Source organism: Pseudopodoces humilis, chromosome 5 (genome assembly GCF_049639895.1).
Source record: "Pseudopodoces humilis isolate 2021_Gansu_Grassland_sample_001 chromosome 5, ASM4963989v1, whole genome shotgun sequence".
NCBI lineage: Eukaryota > Metazoa > Chordata > Aves > Passeriformes > Paridae > Pseudopodoces > Pseudopodoces humilis.
The window spans coordinates 1,670,597-1,690,762 of record NC_142204.1 but is presented as its reverse complement, the minus strand read 5'-3'; the positions used below and the strand labels follow the sequence as shown (position 1 = coordinate 1,690,762).

General features: G+C 47.1%; 1 protein-coding gene across 12 annotated transcripts in view; it reads right to left on the bottom strand.

The window, feature by feature from the left end:
- Positions 1 to 1,653: 1,653 nt before the first annotated feature.
- The window catches only part of CACNA1C (calcium voltage-gated channel subunit alpha1 C), a 463,574-nt gene continuing 445,061 nt past the window's right edge, over positions 1,654 to 20,166 (bottom strand). For 7 of the 12 annotated variants that reach the window (XM_088055723.1, XM_088055730.1, XM_088055725.1 and 4 more), the window contains 9 exons: positions 19,481 to 19,608; positions 18,240 to 18,374; positions 16,976 to 17,328; positions 16,102 to 16,128; positions 14,655 to 14,783; positions 14,088 to 14,197; positions 12,166 to 12,269; positions 8,983 to 9,300; positions 1,654 to 8,737 (listed from right to left, as the gene is read on the bottom strand). In XM_088055723.1, coding sequence (XP_087911849.1) covers positions 8,441 to 8,737; positions 8,983 to 9,300; positions 12,166 to 12,269; positions 14,088 to 14,197; positions 14,655 to 14,783; positions 16,102 to 16,128; positions 16,976 to 17,328; positions 18,240 to 18,374; positions 19,481 to 19,608 — 1,601 coding nt within the window. In that variant the 3' untranslated portion in view covers positions 1,654 to 8,440. Of the gene's footprint in view, positions 8,738 to 8,982; positions 9,301 to 12,165; positions 12,270 to 14,087; positions 14,198 to 14,654; positions 14,784 to 16,101; positions 16,129 to 16,975; positions 17,329 to 18,239; positions 18,390 to 19,480; positions 19,609 to 20,166 lie in introns of all 12 variants that reach the window. The other 5 variants (XM_088055720.1, XM_088055721.1, XM_088055722.1 and 2 more) reach the window with 2 other exon arrangements.

The window sequence follows — 20,166 nt, the reverse complement described above, 5'->3', positions numbered from 1 at the left end:
GGGCCGCACCTGAGGAGGGGCCGCGCCGGGGCCCGCCCGCCGTGTGGGGCCGGCGGGAGGGCGGCAGGGCCTGGCCGGGCGCGGCTCCTCCCCGCCGCGGACAGCGGCGGCCGGGAGCTGAGGTGCGGGTTAAAGAGGCAAACTTGCTGCCATCTGCGGGTGCCGAGGTCTGCGTGCTCGTCACAGGGTCCCTTCTGGAGGTCATCTGTCCCAACAGCCCTGCCGAGGCAGGGTCGCCTGGAGCAGGAACGCGTCCAGGTGGGTTTGGGATGTCTCCAGAGAGGGAGACTCCACGGCCTCCCTGACAGCTCCCTGGATGTAAAAAAGTTCCTCGTGTTGAGGTGGAACTGTCAGTGCATGTCTCTGGCTTTGGGGAAATGCCGAATTTAGCATTAAAGACTGACATCAGCAGTGCTCTGCAGCTGCTGAACAAAAAGCATGATAGGTGTATGCTCTGCTTTTCCACTTGTGGGGCTGTTCTAAGTGCATCCACTTCACAGGGGACTCTGCAAACCTGTTACTCGTTCCTGATGCTCACTCAGCCCGTTTCAGCTGTCTCACAGCTTTCACTCCAGGTTTCACACTGTTTTCACACTGTTTTCACTCTGCAGCACGCCCACTGCCACTTTCACCTGTTCTTTGCCATGGATTTCACCTCGTGGTCTCACACTGAGCTGTAACTCGGGGAGTTTTCCAGCAAAGCTGAGCTCTTTGCTATGCTTTGACCAACAGCCATGAGCATGGCATTTGTATGTGGTTTTGGGGTGGTAAATGTCTAAGTGGTGGCCAGTCTGAGCCTGCAGATAATGAGGTTTCTGCTGGTGATCCTTCTGACACATACAGGTTTTCATTGCCTCCCGGGTTTTAACATTTTGTGCCACCACTGTTTAATAGTAGAAGCAAAGCCTGCAGTTCTGTGCAAGTCAGGGAAGAATATTTATATGTACATGTGTAACTGGAAAAAAAACCCCATTGTTTTTTCTTTAGGCATTATTTTACTGAATCTTACTGACGTACTTGGGCTGAGCACACTGTGATTTATAACGCTGCAATACAAAAACAGCGCTCAGCTGGCATTGCGGTGTAATTTCCTGATAACCGTGGAAGAACAAATTTGCTCAATCAACAGACAAATGTGTGGAACGTTACTTGTTATCATCCCATTAGCTCCATGGCTTATGTATATACTAATTACACTGTATTTAAGCAGAGGGCATTTGTTTTCTGTTGCATTGCTTGGTAAGAAGGAATCCACTAGAGAAAACGTTAAGCGTGTGGTTGCGTGTGAGTCACACATTGGACATCGTGACACGGCAGAATTTCTGTGGTGACAGCAGTACAGAGAGCTGTTGGATTTCCTAAATTACTGTTTAGCAGGGCAGGCTGTGGCTGTCCAGACCATTCTGCAGCCCCTTAAACAGGGACAAGAGCCCCAGAACGGCAGCAGGGCCGCTGATGGAAAATAAGGGGCTGCAGGAAACTGTCTTAATTTTCAGCCACTGCTGGCAGGAGGGGGCAATGTCAAAGGAGTTTTGATACCATTTACAATATTAAACAAATCTGGACATTGTTTAGAAATTTATTAGCAATTTTAAAATAACATCATTCCTTAGATAAAAATGCAATCTTACAGGAATATACATTTGTCCCACACAGAGATGACCCTATAGCTCACTGGCGGGCCATTCGCTCTAACTTTCCTCTGTTGATTTTAAAACGTGCGAGAGGGCAAGACGGACTCTGGCACTGATGACAGGCTTACATGACGGTTACAAACTGTACAGCAGTATTTACAAAAGCATTTCTGTGGGTTCATGAAAACTAGATATAAAAGTGTGGAAGGAGGTAAAGAATTGAGGCAGGGAAGGGCTTGGGTGGAGGTGCAAGGGAGGGCTGGGAAGGTGGGCAGGGAGTGTAGGGAAGAGTGGGAGAGGAGGTTTATATCTGGACTGATTTATACTTGAGAGAGGTCATTTTACAGCTCTGGGCAATTCAAATGAAGGCAAAACACTTATATTTATCAACATTTATAGCTGATGATCAGAGCAGGAAATGGTGCTCCAGGGCCTGAACTTAAGAGGTGCTGAGGAACCCCATCTTCCCTGAAGTCACTGGGAGACACCGGTACCCAGTACCTGCCAGGCCAGACCCAAACCATGCACAGACAGCACCCCCCAGACCTTAAATCTTTTGGATCCTGCAGTGCTCAGTCCTTGGTGCTGATGTGAATTCAGACTGAGTGAAAAATCAGCTCCTAAATTACACTTTCGCTCCTGAAACCGGACTAGATTCCAACCACTTCTTGCCGGAATTCACCCAAAGTGACTCATCCCTTGCTCTATCAAGCGGCAATTGTTTGGAGGGAGATTCATCATTCAGAATTGATTTTTAAGGCAGTTTTATAAGTATCTCCCCCCCCTTTTTTTTTTTTTTTTGTGTGTGATGCAGCAATGTTTGTCAGAGATATTTACAATCTCACTCCTCCTCCTCCAAAATCTTCCCACATTCAAACTGTCAAGACTAAATAAGCTTGAAACAATCATTTCTATGAGCAATCATAAAATTGATGGTGTTTAGATAGTATTGGCTGCCAGTCTACCTAGGTGCTTGAGATGGCAGCAGACTGACTTAGGATGCTTAAAATACTGAAAGCATTTCAGCCTAACTGGGAAAGAGCTAACAGAAAAACACAGGTATTTAACCACCTGAATGATGATGCCAACAAATGGTGTCTGAGTTTGTGGCTCTGTCTACAATAGGAAAAAGCTTTGGAAAGGGGCTGTTGGAATGCTGGCAGAAAAATCTGTGGTTGAATGGAGTGGCACCTGCTCTGGCCTGGGTCTGTCCTGGCTCCCCTGGGCCTGGGATGCTAATCCTGGCCTAAGGAAAGGACCGAGCAGAGCGCTGCTGACTTCAGGCCGCAGGAGTGGAGGCAGAGTGCCTGACATGGGGTAGAAAAACAACAGCATGGGAGCGTGGAGACAAGCTCCTGATCCTGCCTAACTAAGCCCTTGGTAATGCTAATGAAGATTTCCTCATTACATCAGTCATTGGTGCTGCTCCTCTCAATTAGCCCTTTAGAAAGGGACTTGATTAAGTTGCCTGATTGTCCCCTGGCACCTGAGATCCTGCCTGGGCCAGAGCTGTGCCTCTCCCCATGTCAGCTGCAGCAGACATGGCAGAGGACACTGTAGGGTATCTCAAGTGACAGTGGACACCCACGTTTAGGCAACTGAGTCGAGCCCTGTGCCCCTAAAGAAGGCCTGGCTTTTATGCTCAAGTGTTAAGTTCCCTGTAAGGGGGAGGAGAAGAATGGAGAATTTAACTAGAACACTAAAGTTTGTATCAGAAAAGGGTTTTTTTTTCCATTCCAGTATGATTCTACTGAGTTTTCGGAAAGCAATTGGAGCCCAATTTGTCTTCAGAAGAGGACAGATCTCCTGCTGTGCTTCTGCCCTCACCCACCCAACCTCAGGGAGCTGTAGCAGCAAGGCCAGAGTGGTTTCAGCTTTCCAGAAACAAAGCAGGAACAGAGATAAAAGCTCCATGTACTGAGATCCAGTTGGAAACCTTCTGGATCCCTGGGCTTGCTCACCCAGAATAAAACCTTGAAAGTTTCACAACATTCAAAAGAAAAAAAAAAAAAAAAAAGAAACCCTGTGCAGCTATTGAGAACTGGATTTCTTAAGACTTCTTTGAAGAAGAAAATAAACGGGAAAGATGTAATTAAATTTTTCAGGGCCCAGTTCCGTTTTCCACATTCTTTGCATCAATACAACCTCCTTGGCCTCTAATGCCCTCCAGCCTCATGTTAGCAAGATGGGAATTGGGGCTTCTGATGGCCTGGAATGTTTTATTTATGTGCACTACAGTTTTCATTGTGGGAACTGACAAAATCTCACTGCTACCAGAAACCCCAACTGGATTCTCCTTCCATATTGTGCTCCAAAATCCCCATTCAGTGTTCCTCTCCCCCCCACCGCCCCTGCTGTGGGGACAGTCACAGCAGGACCACGGATGTGTCTCAGGATACTCAGTTCTGTCTCAGCAGGGCTGGACCAGTGGGTTGGGGTTTCTCATCTACACGAAGCAAGGCCTCCATCTCCATGTGTGACACAGGTGAGCAACCCCACGGGCTCGAGGTGCCTCCACCTGGCCTGGTTGTGTCTGTGTGCAAACGCGCGTACATTTCATACAGCAATCTGAAACTCAGGCAGAAAAGACACAGGAGCCTGGCTGAGACCCATACAACTGTTATATTGGCGTCAGTCTAAAGAAAGCAATGATACATTGCTTTGGAAATTATCAAGAAATGTAAAAAATGCATTTGCCCTTTTTTTTTTTGTTGTTGTTGTTGTCGTCGTAGTCACCGGGGCAGGGTTGTGAGTCAGAAAACAAAGCAGAAATAGATGCGGTTCTGTACATGGCGCCTCTCTGGCTGTCCCTCCGTGCTGGGGTGTGGTGGGCAGGGCAAGAAAACAGGCGGGACCCCTGCGGTAGCAGCAGCATCGACACCATCATCGTCCACATGTCCAGCTGAAGAGGCAGACGATGCACAAAAGGTCTGTGGACAATGGAACTCCAGCTCTGGATCGTGAGTTTGCTTTCCCATCATGTCAGCCACACAGAAATAGGGAAGAAAAAAAGAAATGCACTCGATGTGGCTGGCCCAGTACTGTCTGGACTAATGAGCAGGAGTGATACAGGGAGGAGGTTTGTTGTTTTATAAGAAACGTCTTTAGTCTGCAGTGTCCTCTTGTGAGTCAGAGATGCTCAGAGGCAAACAGCAGATCGTTTTCCCCATTCTTTCCTTCCACACCACTTCTCAGCCATGGGTTCCTTCAAAGCTTCCATCCACAGCACAGTGATTGTACCCACCATCCACTCCCATCCATAGGGAAACACTCCAGGAATGAAACCTGTCCCCTCCTTCCCACTGTCCCCCAGACTCTGCCTCACTCGCAGGAGGCAGCAGCTCTTTGCTCAGGCCTGTCACAATGTGCACATTGGAAGTACCTCAAATGATTAAAAAAACTAAAAAAAAAAGAAAGGCCACCCTCCCCAGAAAGAGAAATTTGCACAGCTGGCACCAGCAATTACTAAATTTAACACCCGCACCCCAGACTGTAAAAGTCATTTGCATTCTCTGCTAGCCAAACATTTTCCACTCTGCAGCACCTATGGGGTCTTGCAGGAGAGAGCAGGGGTTTCCCCTTGGCCATTGTAGGCTCTGACCCCCGAGCAGTAGCAGCTTTCACAAAGAATGCCTGGGGCATAAGGTCATTTTCCTTCCCATCCAGAAAGATCCTCAAAGATGGGCTGTCAAGCATCCAAAATGCTCATTGTCACCATGAATTGCTATTTTTCAGGAATAGTGAAGAACCCTTATCTTCCATTGGGAGGGTCAGATGGACTTTGCAGTGAAAGGAAATGAGTTAGGGAGCTCTTACACGGCATTTTCCCCTTTTGAGTACCTTTGGAGCACAGCAGCAGCAGCAAACTCACAGGGAGACACACGTGTGTGCCCATCTCCATACAGGCACCAGGGATGAAAGGATGAGACTGACCCCCATCACCTGGTTACTTTCTCCAGGGAAGCCTTGAATTATGACTTTGACCGCAGATGCTTGTACAAATGGATTCCTATTTCTCTAGCATTTGTTTTTTTTCCCAAGGTATCTTGAGCTGATACTGGCCAGTTCAAAAAGTACAGTCAAAAATACCCTTTGCTATTTCTCCTTCATGCCCCAGAGAATTGAGAAGAAAAACAAGAGCGTTAAGAAAATAATGTAATCAATGTATGCAGTGAAGGGTGTTCTCAGATATCTGCAGAAGCTCAAGATGTGAATCAAAGTTTAGCTCTGAGTCAGATCACACCTCAGAACCGATCTGCAAGTTTGTGAATCATCCCGAGGAGGGAGAAAAACCAGCAGTAGTCTAGACAAAAACCAGTTGCATAAAATCTAACAATACCTGCCTGTTTTCTCAGCCTCTCTCGAGGTTAGGGCCAACCATCGGTGTGTGAGAGTTTCACACTTACTAGTCAGGAACTGTGGCTGGGACATGCTGTGCTGCCAGGTGTTTTGTGACTTTAGTACCTGACCCATCCACTGAAGTCTGGGAAAAGGACTGAGGTCATGCACAGAAACTTGGCACCTGCATTCTTGACCAGACTGCAGCAATTCTCCCAAAAAAGATCCACAGCTCTCTCCCTCTGCTTTCAGCCCAGACCAGGGTTAGATAACTTTATTTTCCCAACTATTCTGATTCTTTCCTTTCTTATCTCTGCTAAAATTGAATGGGGTTCAGCTATTTAATAAAATAATTTTGAGGCCAGATTTTTTTTCCCTTCCCCTCGCTGCTTCAATTGCTGGTGCCAGCTGAACGTGAAGGATGGATCTGCCAAATGGGCTTTGGGGGTCTTGCCACCCTTGAGTGGGACGAGACCTTTAGAGGAACTGAGCAAAAGGAAAGAAAACAAAGCCTGAATAAAATGTTCCCAGTCTCGGGAAGAAAGATTCTCTACCGATAAAAGTCATCGTGCACGTTAAAAGGGAGTGAGGAAGAAGGAAAATGAACACAAGATATGCAAAATCAGTAACGTTCAACCTGTCAGTGGATTGCAGAATAGTTACTTACACCAGGTACACTTTGTTCATCGTACAAATTAAAAAAGGAAAAAAAAAAAAAATAATGAAATAGTACCCTTTCCCCAACCACACGTAAAAAAGCACTTAAAAGTTCAAAGGTAAAGCTTGGCACATTCCAAATACGAAATGATTCACTTGACATGCAGCAAAATATACAAGAAGTGATTCTTTTTTTTTCTTTTTTTTTTTAAACAAACTTAATTCAATTCATTATCTTTGCTTGGCACAATTGCAATTCATTTTAAAAAAATATTTGAAAAATACTGAAACTGACCTGAATTCAAGTATAACGGTTTCTTCAACAGAAACATTATCAATGCAATAAAACATCACACGGAATATATCGAAGCGTAACGTCTTCTGGTTTTTGTTTTTTTGTTTCTCCCCCCCACCCCCGTAATTTTTTTTTTTTCTCTATACAGTTTTAATGCCGACACAACTTACAATTTTTATTTTAAAATTAATATTATTGCATTGTTTTTGCATATCTTGTGGAACAGAAAATGCAAAGTTACCGATTCCCTTTTGGAAAGCAGAGACAGTGGTTTGTTTTTGCATTCGAATGGCCCCAGGTACAGATCTGCAGCTCCAAGCAGGACGTGGAGAGCTGCTCCTACACACACGCACACTCGCGCCCATCGCTCTCACAGATACACTGAGCACTAAAAAGAGAACCCAAATCAATCACTCAAATGTGCAAGACTATATCAAGTGCATTGCCTACTATCTTTTAAATTATAAAACAACAACAAACGGACAAACAAACAAAAAAAAGGTTTGCTAGTAAATAAAATGACAAATTCTCGGTGTACATAATGGTTGGTAAAACTCATCTATCATTATACTTCTACCAAATTCCAATGGAGAAACACCACCCCCCCACCCCCAGTTTAAATAATACAACATGATCAAACCAATTTAACATCTGCAAAGGTGAAAATAAACCAAAACAAAAAAGGTAGGTGATTACAAAACGCTGTAAACACTCCCTTCTCCCTCAAAATAATAATAATAATAAAATAGTCAAAATAAAAACTGCAACATGCTTTCAAGAAAATACCAAACTGCGAAACAAGAATAACTCTGCACAGGCCCGGCGGCCCCTCAGCCCCGCGGCCATGCCTGCTCTCCCATTGGCTGGCACAGTTGGCGCGCTAAGCTCTGATTGGCCGGCAGGAGACTGCCTGAGCTCGGATTGGTTGGCGAGTGACCGCCCGAGCTGTGATTGGTCGGCAGGGGCCGCTGCCTGAGTCTCGGCAGAGCTGGGCCGCGCCTCGGGCTTCTCCTGCTTCCTCCTCCCCGTGGCCGTGTGGGAATCCACAGCAGAAGTCTTCCTCTCCTTCCGAATCAAAGGGCCTTGGCTTTATGGAGACGGTGAGGCTCATACAGAATATGTGCAAAATGATTTTTACAAGCAAGGTTGAAAGACACCCGTTTGGCGCAGGGTCCTTTTGGCTAGGGCCATCCACAGGAAGCTGAGGTTCCCCTTGGTGCTCCGGAGGCAGCTGTCGTTCCTTGTGCAGGGACTGAAAAAAAGAGGGAGCTGGCTCTCCTCCTCTTCTTCTCCTCCTCCTCCTCCTCACTCTTCCTTCATGGACACGTGCTGGGGTTATATCCGCTCCTGAAAAGCTTTCTTACACCACCCAACTCTGCGACTCGTCCCAACAGAAATGAATGAAGAACGCTGTTCCGGTTACTCCAGGTCACGAGAACAGTGAGGCACTTCTGAAACAAACCCATTAGGAACATTGAAACAAATAAAAAACCAGCATCGCTTCCAGCCCTGGCAACTACAGGCTGCTGATATAAATCCTGCTGTCCTTGAGCTCCTCCTGACTTATCCTACAATCCGGGTTCTGCACCTCTTCCTCTTCCTCTCCTGCACTGTCCTGCCCTGGGTCCCTGCAGTTAGCAAAAGGCAAGAGGTTGCCATTGGGGCTCTGCTTGCTGTTACCATTGAGAATGTTGTCTGCTGCATTTTCCATCTCTTCTATCGTCATGTCGCAGGCGTCTGCGAGCTCCTGGGTTGTGACCTCAATGAACTTTGGATCTTGAGCAAACTGCATCAGTCCTTCCGAAATCAAGACCTTCAAAAGCAGGTGGGGAACCAGAACACAAAGACACGTGTTAGTACCGTGCAGCACCAGCCCTGCCGCACCTCCAACACAACCCTCTTTACTGCTGCCTTTCCTTCTCCCATTCACTCTTCCAAAGCCCTGCTGGGAGAAGGGCTCTCCTACTCGTGGCACCGCAGTGGATCGGCTGTCCTGCCCTCCCAGGGCCATGTTTCGAGCTGCCCGTGTCCCCCTCGATGCCCGCGCTGTGCTCTTACCGCTTCCACCAGGCTGCTGGCGCTGCCGTGGAACTGCCGGCTGCTGCCTGCGCTGGGGCTGGGCACGGTCAGGGACACCGGCCGGGCTCTCCTGGGGCTGCCGCCGCCCTCGGGGTACCGGGAGCCGCAGTGCACCGACGGCAAGCTGCTGTTGAGCTTCTCCGAGGATTCCGCCCCGTCGAGGCGCAGCGTTGGGATGCTCTGTTGCGGCCAGCCTCGGTTGCAGGGCGTGGCCGGGGGTGTAGCACACAGCCGAGAGAACATGGTGGGGGAATGGCTTCGCTGGAGCAGGGGACTCAGGCCGGCCACTGCTAATGCCTGCGGACACAGGAGGGACAGTGACTGAGGGCTTGCAGGGCTGGAACAAGGAGGAACCATCAGCAGAAGGGCTGGAGAGTCTCGAGGCTTGTGAAAACAGCTGCCAGCTCCTTGAAGGGTTTGGATGTGTGCTGCAAACTCATTTTGCAAGCTTTCCTTTGAGTGGTGTACCCTGTGCTAGTGCCATAGCACTGGATTGGAAATTTTCAGAAAAAAAAATTTCTGGGAGCCACAACACTGCCAGGAGGGATGCAGCCCCATTCCCACAGCACTGCCAGGAGGGATGCAGCCCCATTCCCACGACACTGCCAGGAGGGATGCAGCCCCATTCCCACAGCACTGCCAGGAGGGATGCAGCCCCATTCCCACGACACTGCCAGGAGGGATGCAGCCCCATTCCCATGGCACTGCCAGGAGGGATGCAGCCCCATTCCCACGACACTGCCAGGAGGGATGCAGCCCCATTCCCACGGCACTGCCAGGAGGGATGCAGCCCCATTCCCATGGCACTGCCAGGAGGGATGCAGCCCCATCTGCACTGCCAGAAACATCACCTCTTCTCCAGTGGGGGAGACAGCAGCTCATTTTCCCACCACTGACACCAGACATGGCACAGGCTTTTATTGGCACTTGCTGTTTTAAGTGTCTACTGAGGAACCTGAACAGATACCAGATGTGAATTTTAGATGTGTGTGCAGTTGGCAATAGCTTGAAACCCACCACTGGATTTTAAGGCATCTGCTGTTGGTGGGAGGATCAATATCTGATGATTACACTTTCAGCCATCCAGTCCTTCCTGTAATCATGCACACAACCTCTGAGTCATTCAGCCTCCTGTTATAACAAATTCCTCAAGAGGCCTCTTGTTGCACAGGGCTGATCTGATGCCTTATTGATGGTGACTGCCTCCTTGTTCTATAAGCAAGACTCAGAGTCATGAGTTCTCACAGAGCCCATGGCTGAGCAATGAAATAAATGCACAGAAACTACAGAAGCCTGTGGATTGTGTTGTGTTCAGGCTGGGGGAGAGCTCTGCATTTAGTCTGAGCTAACTGAGCAGAGAGGCACTGGTGAACCTCCCTTCAATGCCTGCCTGAAAACACTGCCTCTTACACAAGACTTAAACTTGCCCTTGGTGATGCTCCTTCCCTCCACTGACCACAATGGGACTAAACTGATTTAAACTGGACAGCTCACTTAAAGCTATCTGATGTTCAGTGAAGCTCAGTCCATCTGCCACTGAAATCCTTGGGAAATGATAATTATATTGTGCTGATGACTTCAGTGTCAGGTAAACTGACATTGAAAAAAAAGAATTAATTCTTAGTCACCTGCAAGTTCACCAAGGCTTTCTCAGGAATTAGATGTCATTCTCCTAGCAAATTTCTGTGATAAAGCCCTTAAAACTTCTTCTGAATAAGTCATACCCTGCAGGCTGTAATGGCCTCAGCACATCCCTTAAACTGCCAGGACTTCAGGGAGAGACCTGGATCTGTCAGGCAGGACAATGGAACCAATTTTTCAGCTTGTTGGCAGAAACTAACACAAAATGTTTTATCGAAAATGTAAGGATTGAGGAAACTGAAAGAAGCTCTGTAGGATTGCTTTGAGCTTCAGCTGAATACATTTACGTATGATGATATACAGGTATTCCATGAGAATGCCCCTTCAAGCATCCACAGCAGCAGAATCCATTAGGTGTAGCAGAGGCAACCTTTCCACTCTGTGGCCTTATTTTAGGCACTGTTGGTGGTTAACATTTTTGTAAATGTGCACAGCTGGCAGCCAGATGCCTCTTTGAGGGAAGCCCTTCAGTCTGGCTGAGTGACACTTGTGTGGGTAGAGCTCCTTCCCTCCAGCTCTTGGGCTGCATAATGGGATGAGGAAGGGTGAAGTAGCTCCATTTTACTTGTAGAGGTTGGAGGGAGGTGATTCTGTTGTCTGTGTGAGCTGAAAGGCCTGTGTTCCCTCTGCCTGGCCTGCCATGGGAGGGCAGGAAGTCTCAGCAGGGCTGTTGGTGCTCTGGGGAACGTGGGAAGCTGTTTCCTCACCAATCCTCCCCGCTCCAACACATCTTGTTGTCCCTGCCACAGCTGTAACTGTCTGCAGACTCTCTGCTTTCTGGAGCACGAGAATTAAAGGATAACTCTGTGGAAGTGGAGGTGAGAAAAGCCAGGGAGCCTCAAGCCCACTCCTCTGACTTCTCCCATTCCTGCTGTGCAGCATTTTCTGCCCTTGTGGCAGCCTAAAGAAGCAGCAAGGCCATTCTGCCCTGCCGAGGGGGGCTGCACAGAGCAGGATGCAACACCTGCAAGGCTGGCACTGCCATCTGCACCTGTTTCTGTTATGGTGACAAAAAGTGGCATTGTCAAACCAAAAGACACATCTCTCTGGAGCCTGACAGCTGGCTAATCATCTAGCTACGTGTTTAGGCATACATTTGCTAGGCTGCTGAACACAGTTACAAAGGGCTTAAGAAGCTGATTAATTACTTGTAATCGGTTTATGTTTTAAAATGGTTAATTACACTTACTGGTTACCTTCAATTAATATTGAAGTAGACAGTGCACACTTTCTTCGTTTGCATACTGCCATCAAAGCCAGTGTAATTGCACTGCAGCATGCAATCTGGGTAGTTATTTTCATCTTTTTGCTAAGTATTTTATTTTATTCTTTCACGGGCATCAGGAAGCGCTAACTGTGGCTGACTCCAAGGGACATATTCCTGTAGCATTCTGGGAATGATAAAAATCCCGATTGCTAAAACCAGGGCCTTTGCTATGGCTGAGAATCTATCCCAAATGGTTTTTAAACAGTGGGTTGGGATGCTCTGGGGGGCAGATGCCAGGGGTTGTTAACACTCACCTGATGATGGACCAGATGCAAAGGCAGGACTGTCTTCTGCGAGACATCCACGCCCTGGTTCTTCTGTCTTTTCAAACACTCTAAGTGAAAAGATGCTCTTCGACCTGAAACAGCAACACACACAATGTGTCCATCACTCATAATACACTACAGGTGATCTGTTTTCAGTTTCTTTTTGTGCAGCAAACACACACAAGCTTTAGGCTCTGTCTGCTTCCCCTCAACACAGCGCCCTCTCCAAAGCAAATCTACGGGAAGCGCATCCCAAACCAATCAACTCCACCTTCCAAGCAAGCTGCAAGGTAGGATCCTGAGCACTTTTCTCCTCTAAAACACATGCAGCTGGTTTCCCTTGTGAGCAGTGGCAGTGCTCTCAGACTCAGGGGCTGAGGCAGAGCCGTCAGCAGGACAGTGGCAGCTGAGACTCGGGCGCCGTGCTGGCTGCGCGCAACACGCGGACGGGGACGTTGTGCTGCTCAGGTGACACTGGAGCCCTGCTTGCACGTGGTCTGTGTCCCTCAGCTGCCAGCCATGCCACACTTTATGTGTCTACAGCAAGGTCAAGGGCAGCTGAATTCATCAATGGGGAATTTACTGATGAATGGAAGGTGACTTAGACCAGACACAAAGCATTTTCGGAATTTGGAAGGAAGGGAAGAGGAAAGAAAAAAAGATTTTAGGGGGAGCTGTTGAAACAGTCACATTGTTTACTCACTATAAAATTAAACTTCCCTTCTCTAAATATGAGAAAGGTATTCCCAATCAGGAGTTTAAAACTACTGAGAAGTATGTTTATGATCAAGTGCTTTACTTCTGCAAAATGGCAAATAAATCCAGTATTAAAGATTTAATGCATGGCACACTGAAATATTTTGTGGTCTTGTTTGATTTTGTTGACATTTTTCTAAAGAAGGCAAGAAAATTAGAATTCTACAAGTAGTAAGTATCTATAATATTGGCTTGTTGAGAAAAAGCCTTCTCAGGGTTGGAGAAAATATGTTATGACCCAGAGAATGAATGTTAGAATGCAGGTTAAAGTATTTCATCTTTCTAGAGAAAAAGCCCAACTAGTAAAGTGAGAATGACATCAGTATATAAACATTCACTAGAATGTAGTTACTGAAGCATTGTATCAAGGGCTGACTGCCTTACAGATAGATATAGAAGTTGTCATTGCCTAATATTTTAAGATTTGAAGTAAATGTTATTAGAACACTGAAGCATCCTGAAGGATTTGAGTGTAGCCTCACTTTAAACATGACACTACCTAGTCTGTCACTGTTATTCTGTAAAAGTGTACTTTATGCACATGATTCTTTTTAGTTTCTCCCTTCAGTGCCCTTTTTCACCCCACCAATACTCAGAAAAAGGCTGAAAAACGCTATACCTGAAAGAGTTAATTTTGTCACAGACTCTCTTGATACTTTCATAAAACCTTGTGATTTACGGGTTTCATCTGGCAGTGAAACACTTGAAAATCTCCAGGTACAATTAAAGCAGAAGGCAAATTTATGTTTTATTAACTTAATCTGACATTCAGTGTGTTCCTGGTAGCAGACAAAGGAGACAATCTCTCATTTCTCCTTGCTGAATACACACAGAGCAGAACACCGTGGACTCCAGGCTCACCCATTCAGGGACTCCCTGGTGATTGTTTAGAGAGTCTACAGCTCTCAGATAAACTGCCCTAATTCACAGGCTGCCTTCATCAAACATCACAGGCACTGTTCAAACAGCCACAGGTTCATCTGCTGGCCAAGTGTGAAGCCAGCAGAGCTTGATCAGGATTGTCTGCACGCCCTGGGATTCCTGAACGCAGCAAACAGCAACACCCATGCCCACACAGGCTGGGATTCCTCCTGGGAGATGTGAGAACTCCATCAAGGCAGAGGAAACACAGCCCAGCCCTGCTGGGAGGTTACCTAGAGCTGAGGAGCACAGAAACCCCTTCTTCGGAGAGGGCCGGGTGTCCTCTCCTTTGTTGTTTTCTGGCGGAGTGAGTTGTCTGTTTTCATCATCCTGGTATGCAAGCCTGGGAAGGAGAGCAGAGGGATTTAGGAAAGCAGCTGATATTAGGCAGAAGAAGCCCTCTTCCAGCAAGGAAGCCAGGAAGGTCATGCCAGCAAAGGGATGCAGGAGTGAGCTAGCTTCAAACTATCCAGGAGCAGTAACAGGAGACTGTGAGACAGAGAACCCTCTAAAAAGGAGCTCTGGGAACATCAGGAGGTAGAAGTGAATGTGGGGGGCAGCCCTGCAGATCCAGATGTCTCATTCAGAGAAGGAAAATCCTAGGTGAAAAATATCCTCTTCAATGTTACTTCAAGGGCTGAACAGCATTTTTTTAAAAAATTATTTTCTCATATTTGAGTTGTCTAAAATTTTCTTTCTCCCATAAACTGAAATTTTTGTAGAAAAATGTCACCTCTTCCCACCTCTCCCCCTTAATTAAAAAACCACCCAAACACCTTGACTAAAGCTGCAAAGCTCACATTTCGGTAGAGAGCAGACTTGGTTCACTACAGTACTCAATGTCTTCATTCAAATTTTCATCATAAGTCTCATCCTGAGACACTTCCTCTTGGCAAACAATTGCCAGCTGGCTGTCTCTGGAACTGGAGCTAATGAGCAAAAAAGACAAGTCAAGATATGGAGATGGTAAAGACAACCTGTTACAAAGACAAGAATGACAGGCTCCATCTGTCTCAGTTTATTATAATGCTGAAGAGCCATCATAGGAAAATCAATGACTGAACAGAGCTACAGAGTTCACAAATACAAGAAACAACCTTTGTGTGTGTCCTCTTTCACAGGATGAGTTTCTTAAACCAACACTGTAAATGTATTTTGTCATTTGTGACTACCTGTACTCTATTAATGTGCACAGCACATTCACCACATTTCCAAAATACACCTCACCGAGCTCAAAGTTAAATCTGAGATGGGCTCTCAGCAATAAGCTTTTTACCTTGTTGCAAAAGACTTGGTTATGGATTTCAGAGAAGCCTCCTGGATACTTCCCATCTCTGTGATGTGTGGCCTTTGCCTCCCAAATCCCTCAGTCTGCACCAGCTCTGCCTCCTGGTCACGTTCTCATCCTTGGTGGCTTTTCCACCTTTCATCCCTTTTTTTAACTGCAGAGTGTTTCTACTGAATTCACTAGGATCTATTCAAAGCCTTAGGTGTGCCAGCCCTTAATTCCCTGCTTGCCTTCTCTCAGTCCCTCTGTTCCACATTTCATCACTTGTATTTTGCTTTATTTGGACTTTGTGTTTTCTGAGGACTAAAGTAAAATCTGTAGGCAGCTTGAATCATTGGGTTATGGACATGGAGGTATTGGAAACAATTTCAGTTTCTTACTAGAATTTGCAGAAGAGAGCAGGGCTGCTATTTTTTATTTCCCCACATCTTTTAAAGACTGGAGAAGCAACATTATCTTGTCATTTGGTTAAAGCAAAAACCATTGGGAGAAATGTGGGTATGCATTGTGTAAAAGAACCTGTAGGACAGTGCTGCAGTGGCCTTCCTCTGAAATGGGAGCCAAATAAACCTGCTAAGGTGCAGAGGGGAAAAAATCAGTACCTGGCATCTCTTCCTGTTCAAGTGTCTGTGTTTAGCCAAAACCACATGGAATTTTTGCATGAACCTGCCAGGGTGTACTTCACTCTGCTGTGATCAGGGAATGTGTAGCTGTGTGAGCCCAGCTAGAATCTCTAAAAAAACCCAAATCTAGAAAATAGCCAGAACATGGATCACTGCTTGCCCTGAGTTGGGAGTATTTTCTGGAGCTGTCATGGTGATCAGTATCTCTATTTCAGCCCTGCTGACACCAAAAAGGAGAGCTGATATTCAGCATTAATGGGAATTTGGAGTTTGAAGAGGATGAAGAGAGTGGGTCTTTCACCCAGGCAGCATTAGAGGGGTATGGAGAACACGTACCGTCCCAGTGCCTCGTAGTAATGTGTCCTAATTCAGGGAACATGCCCAGGGAAGCAAGGAGAGAAAAGAACACCCTGTTAGCAGTGTCACAGCACGAGTCAGTAGGGAGGGGGGCAGATGGGAACACATGAGCAACTCCTGTGGCCTCCCTCAGGAAGGCATGAAATAGAAAAACCATGGGACTCTTCACTTGGGCAATCCTGCACCCACTGAAATTCCTTTTATTGGCCTATTCTGTCCTTTCTGGGGCCAGAATTTGGCCACCTTTTCATACTGCTCGCTCTCTGCACTGAAAAAAAAAAAATCATCCCCTTCCTGCTGTTTCTGAAAGTATTAAAAAAAAGTCCCCCACTGAGAAAAAATATATTCCTTTTGTGTTAGTCATTTGTGTGCAGAGAGCCTGAAAACCATCCAGAGAAGGGGATTTTCTTCGCTTTGTTTCTGAGAACCTTGCCTCCCTCCTCCCAGAATGTCTTTGGTGACCTCTGTAGGGATGTGACCTGCTGAATGATAAACCACAGACTTCAGCAAAGCTCCCTATAGGGTGATTAAGCCATGAAGAGCAGTGTCCTTCAGTTACCAGTTGGTAAAACACCTCCCTGTGGTGAAGGAGGGATAAATAAGCTTCCCTTTGGCTCTTACAGAGGTTTCTTCCTGATAAAGCCCAAAGAAGTGTGTTGGTCAGTAAGAGCTGGTGCTTTGCAGTGGCCAGTTGGTGTGTTTCTGTTGCACTGTGAGTTTTTGGAGAACCAGAAGGCTCAATCCAGGCCTGGGCAGTGTCTGGGAGTGACTTTGGCTCGGCAGCAGTGCTCTGGTGTTTGCATGCACCTTCCAACACCTGCTCCCCTGGCTCCCTCTCTGCTGGGACACTCACCTTTTGGATGGGAGTTTCCAGGGAGCCTCCTGCACACAAATGGTGGGTGACAAGGGGGTCCCATGGCCTTCCACCGTGCTGACGGTGCTGGGGTAGCTGGGTGGGCTGGGGAAGCGACACAGGGCGGTGTTGTTGGCATTGTTGATGTTGGCATTGGAGCCTGAGGATGAGTAGCTGCTGGGAGTGAAGGTGGAGTCCACCAGCTTCTCATGAGATGGAGACTCGGTGTCTCCGTGGTTGTTGCCAGACTTATTGATGTGCAAAGGTCTCTGGGTGGTGAATGTCTGGGGGAACCCGCTCCTGCCGTCACTTTGGTAATAGCTCACGTGGTTTCCAAACAAGCCTCCAGCTCTCTGTCAGAGAAACAGAAAGGATTTTTCCTTTGTGAGTGAGTTGTGCAAGGCTGTTCTCCTGCTTAGATCATTCTTGAGGAAAAAAAGTGAGGGTCAGATGATGGCACTGGTGTTCCCCCTTCCAGAAGGCAGCGTGGGGACATCTCTGCCACAGAGACCAGGCACACACAGGCTGGGGTTTCAGAGAACTGGCAGGTGTTGTCTCTACACCTCCCACCAGTCCTGGCAGTCCAGGATGGGGTATGCATGCAAGAACCAGGTAGCTGCTGTCTGGTTTTCCCAGCGCAGTTGCAAAGAAACATTTAGATATGAGGGGGAATTTGAGAAGAACACCAGAAACTATTAAGCACCTGGAGGAAGAAATGAAATTTTATGAGCCAGTTATGTACTGTTTAAATGATGGGTAATGAAAGGGACTGACAGTGTTTTTCTGTAAAGAAAGGAGGAAAATGCCAAAGGAGAGGAAAAGTTACCGAAGAAAACAATTATAAGAAACAGGAATGAAATAAGAAAGAAAAGATTTAGCTAAGTTGCTCAGAAAATTTTCTCCTTCCATAGGAGCACGACTGAATCCTTGTGTACTTTTTGGAAGGATGCTGCCAGTGCCACTGAAAAGAGTGAACAGAACAATAAAGTGTGCCTGGCTGCTGCTCTGCAGACTGCAAGATTGCTGCACTGATCTGTTCTTTAATTTACATTTCATGAGGGAATCTTCCAGGGGGAAGTTTCCCTTGAGAGAAAGAGGGAAGGAATTGGGATAAAACTGTGCCAAGACCTTAGGACCTAGTTCCACCACTGTTTTTTAGTGAGATCTATAAAACAAGGAGGGCCCAGCTGAAACGCAGAATGAACAAAAGAGAATGGGAGCACTCTGAGCTCAGCCTCAGCTCACAAACTTGTTCAGAACCTACCCGGAAGATATCATCTTCAGAGGCAGCAGAAACAGCTTCTTTCATGGCCTTGTCCAGCTCCTCTTCAGCTGTCAGGTCTCCAGAAATTGCTCGTCGGATCTCCGGCCCGATGTCGTGGAGTGTGCGCAGACCAGCCTGCAAAACAGCAAACTATAGAGCTTCATATCTCCGAGTGGGCACAGGAGAGACAGCAGCATTGCCACTTCTTCCTAAACACTATGGAGCCCCTTCAGCTAACAGAGCACCCCCAGCTCCTAGAGAAACACCAACAAAGCCTGTTCTTTCATCTCCACCTCAGAGAAACTCTTGGCGATACAAACCAAGGAAGGTTTGTTGCTGGTCCTTGGCTCCATCACTGCAGGACATAGACATAAATCCACAGGCTTGACTAAGCAGGCCTGTGTGCTTTCAACTCTGGGTTCTCAGATCCACAACCAGAAGCTCTAGAGCAGCCACAGTTCCAGCTGAACCATCTAACTCTGGTGCCTTAGAAAATCTCTTTCAATCGGCAGCTTAAATATGGATTTAACAACTAAGCTTCTGGCATTTGGACCTGCAAAGTCCTCAAACCCCTCACTGACTGCAGTCTGTTCCAAAGAGTCCATCCAGGGTGGTAAGCTGTGGGTGTACCAAGGCCTCATTCTGTGTTTGTGCCCACATCACAGCACTTTTCAGCTTGCTGAAACTCCAGAGTCACCCTTTTTTCTCAATGTATCCTCCAGGGACATAAATAGTACTGCTGGTACAGTCAATGGGCTTTTCTCTTTCTGCCACACAGCCTGGTAATCTACTGAATGAACATGTAACACAGTGGGGAGCAGATCCCAGTCCTCACAGTCCAGTCCATTGGATGGCCTTGGCATCCAGGTGTGCTTTTTGTTTTTTCAGTGACTTTGCCTCCTGGCAACATGCACTCCTCAGAATGGGTCAAATGTATGTGGGAGTAAGCAAATGTCTGCAGAACACTTCATGCCAGTTCTCTAAAAGGATCCCAAATTTCAAATATTCCTGGCAGACTGATAAAATATGATTATGCCTCACCTGTGCCTTCCATTTCCAGAGCTGAGAGACCACGGCACACAGGTATTTCTCCAAAAGCATTGGTGTGATAATTCAAGGGGTCTACGAGCTCCTTCCCAGTAGGGACAGCCCATTGCCACCCCTAGAATGGTTGAAGAGGGCAGTGGGGCCACCCCTGTCTCTAGTGTACCCCCCCTGTCCTCTCGGGGCCCGCTTGTCACCTGTAAGGACAGCGCGTTGCGCTGCGAGGGCTTCCCCACCAGCCCCTGCTCCTTGCGCTTCTTGAACTTCCGGAAATACTCCTGGATCAAGAAAGTGGCGTAGAACTTCCCCACGGTCACCTCGTCATCTGCAGAGTGGGGGAGTGAAAAAAACAGCTTCAGTCAGCTGATTTATCAGGGCTTTCGCTCACGTAAGCCCTGCAGAAGCGCCGGGGGCTGCAGTCCGTCTCTGCTTTTTATGGCATCAGGATGCAGGGCTGAAGGAAGGGATTGCTCTGCAGCCAGGGGTTTTATGGGAACTGACAATGGTCAAATAAGAGATTTTTAGGCTTCAGGCACTAGCTTGAGCTTGTGGACATGATTTTCTGAGCCTAAGAGAGTTTTCAGCCTCTCAGTAGCTGATCTGTTTCCCAAGGGAAAGTCTTTTGGGAAACTTTTCTCTCTCAAGGACTGTTGTGTAAATAGGATTTTGGTTCCCAAAACAGTGGTGTACAGATGTTCTGGATGTGTTTTTGTCTTGTCCCACCAATGGGAGGAGAGAGGTGTTGTTCCTTTGACCAGTCAGGTTAAACCTGTATCAGAACACCTTATAAAAGGGTTATAAAACCCCAAAATAAAGGCTTCTGCCTCCTTGGGATGAGAAACCTCAGCTGTTGTGATTAAATCCATGCTTCTATTTCATGTCC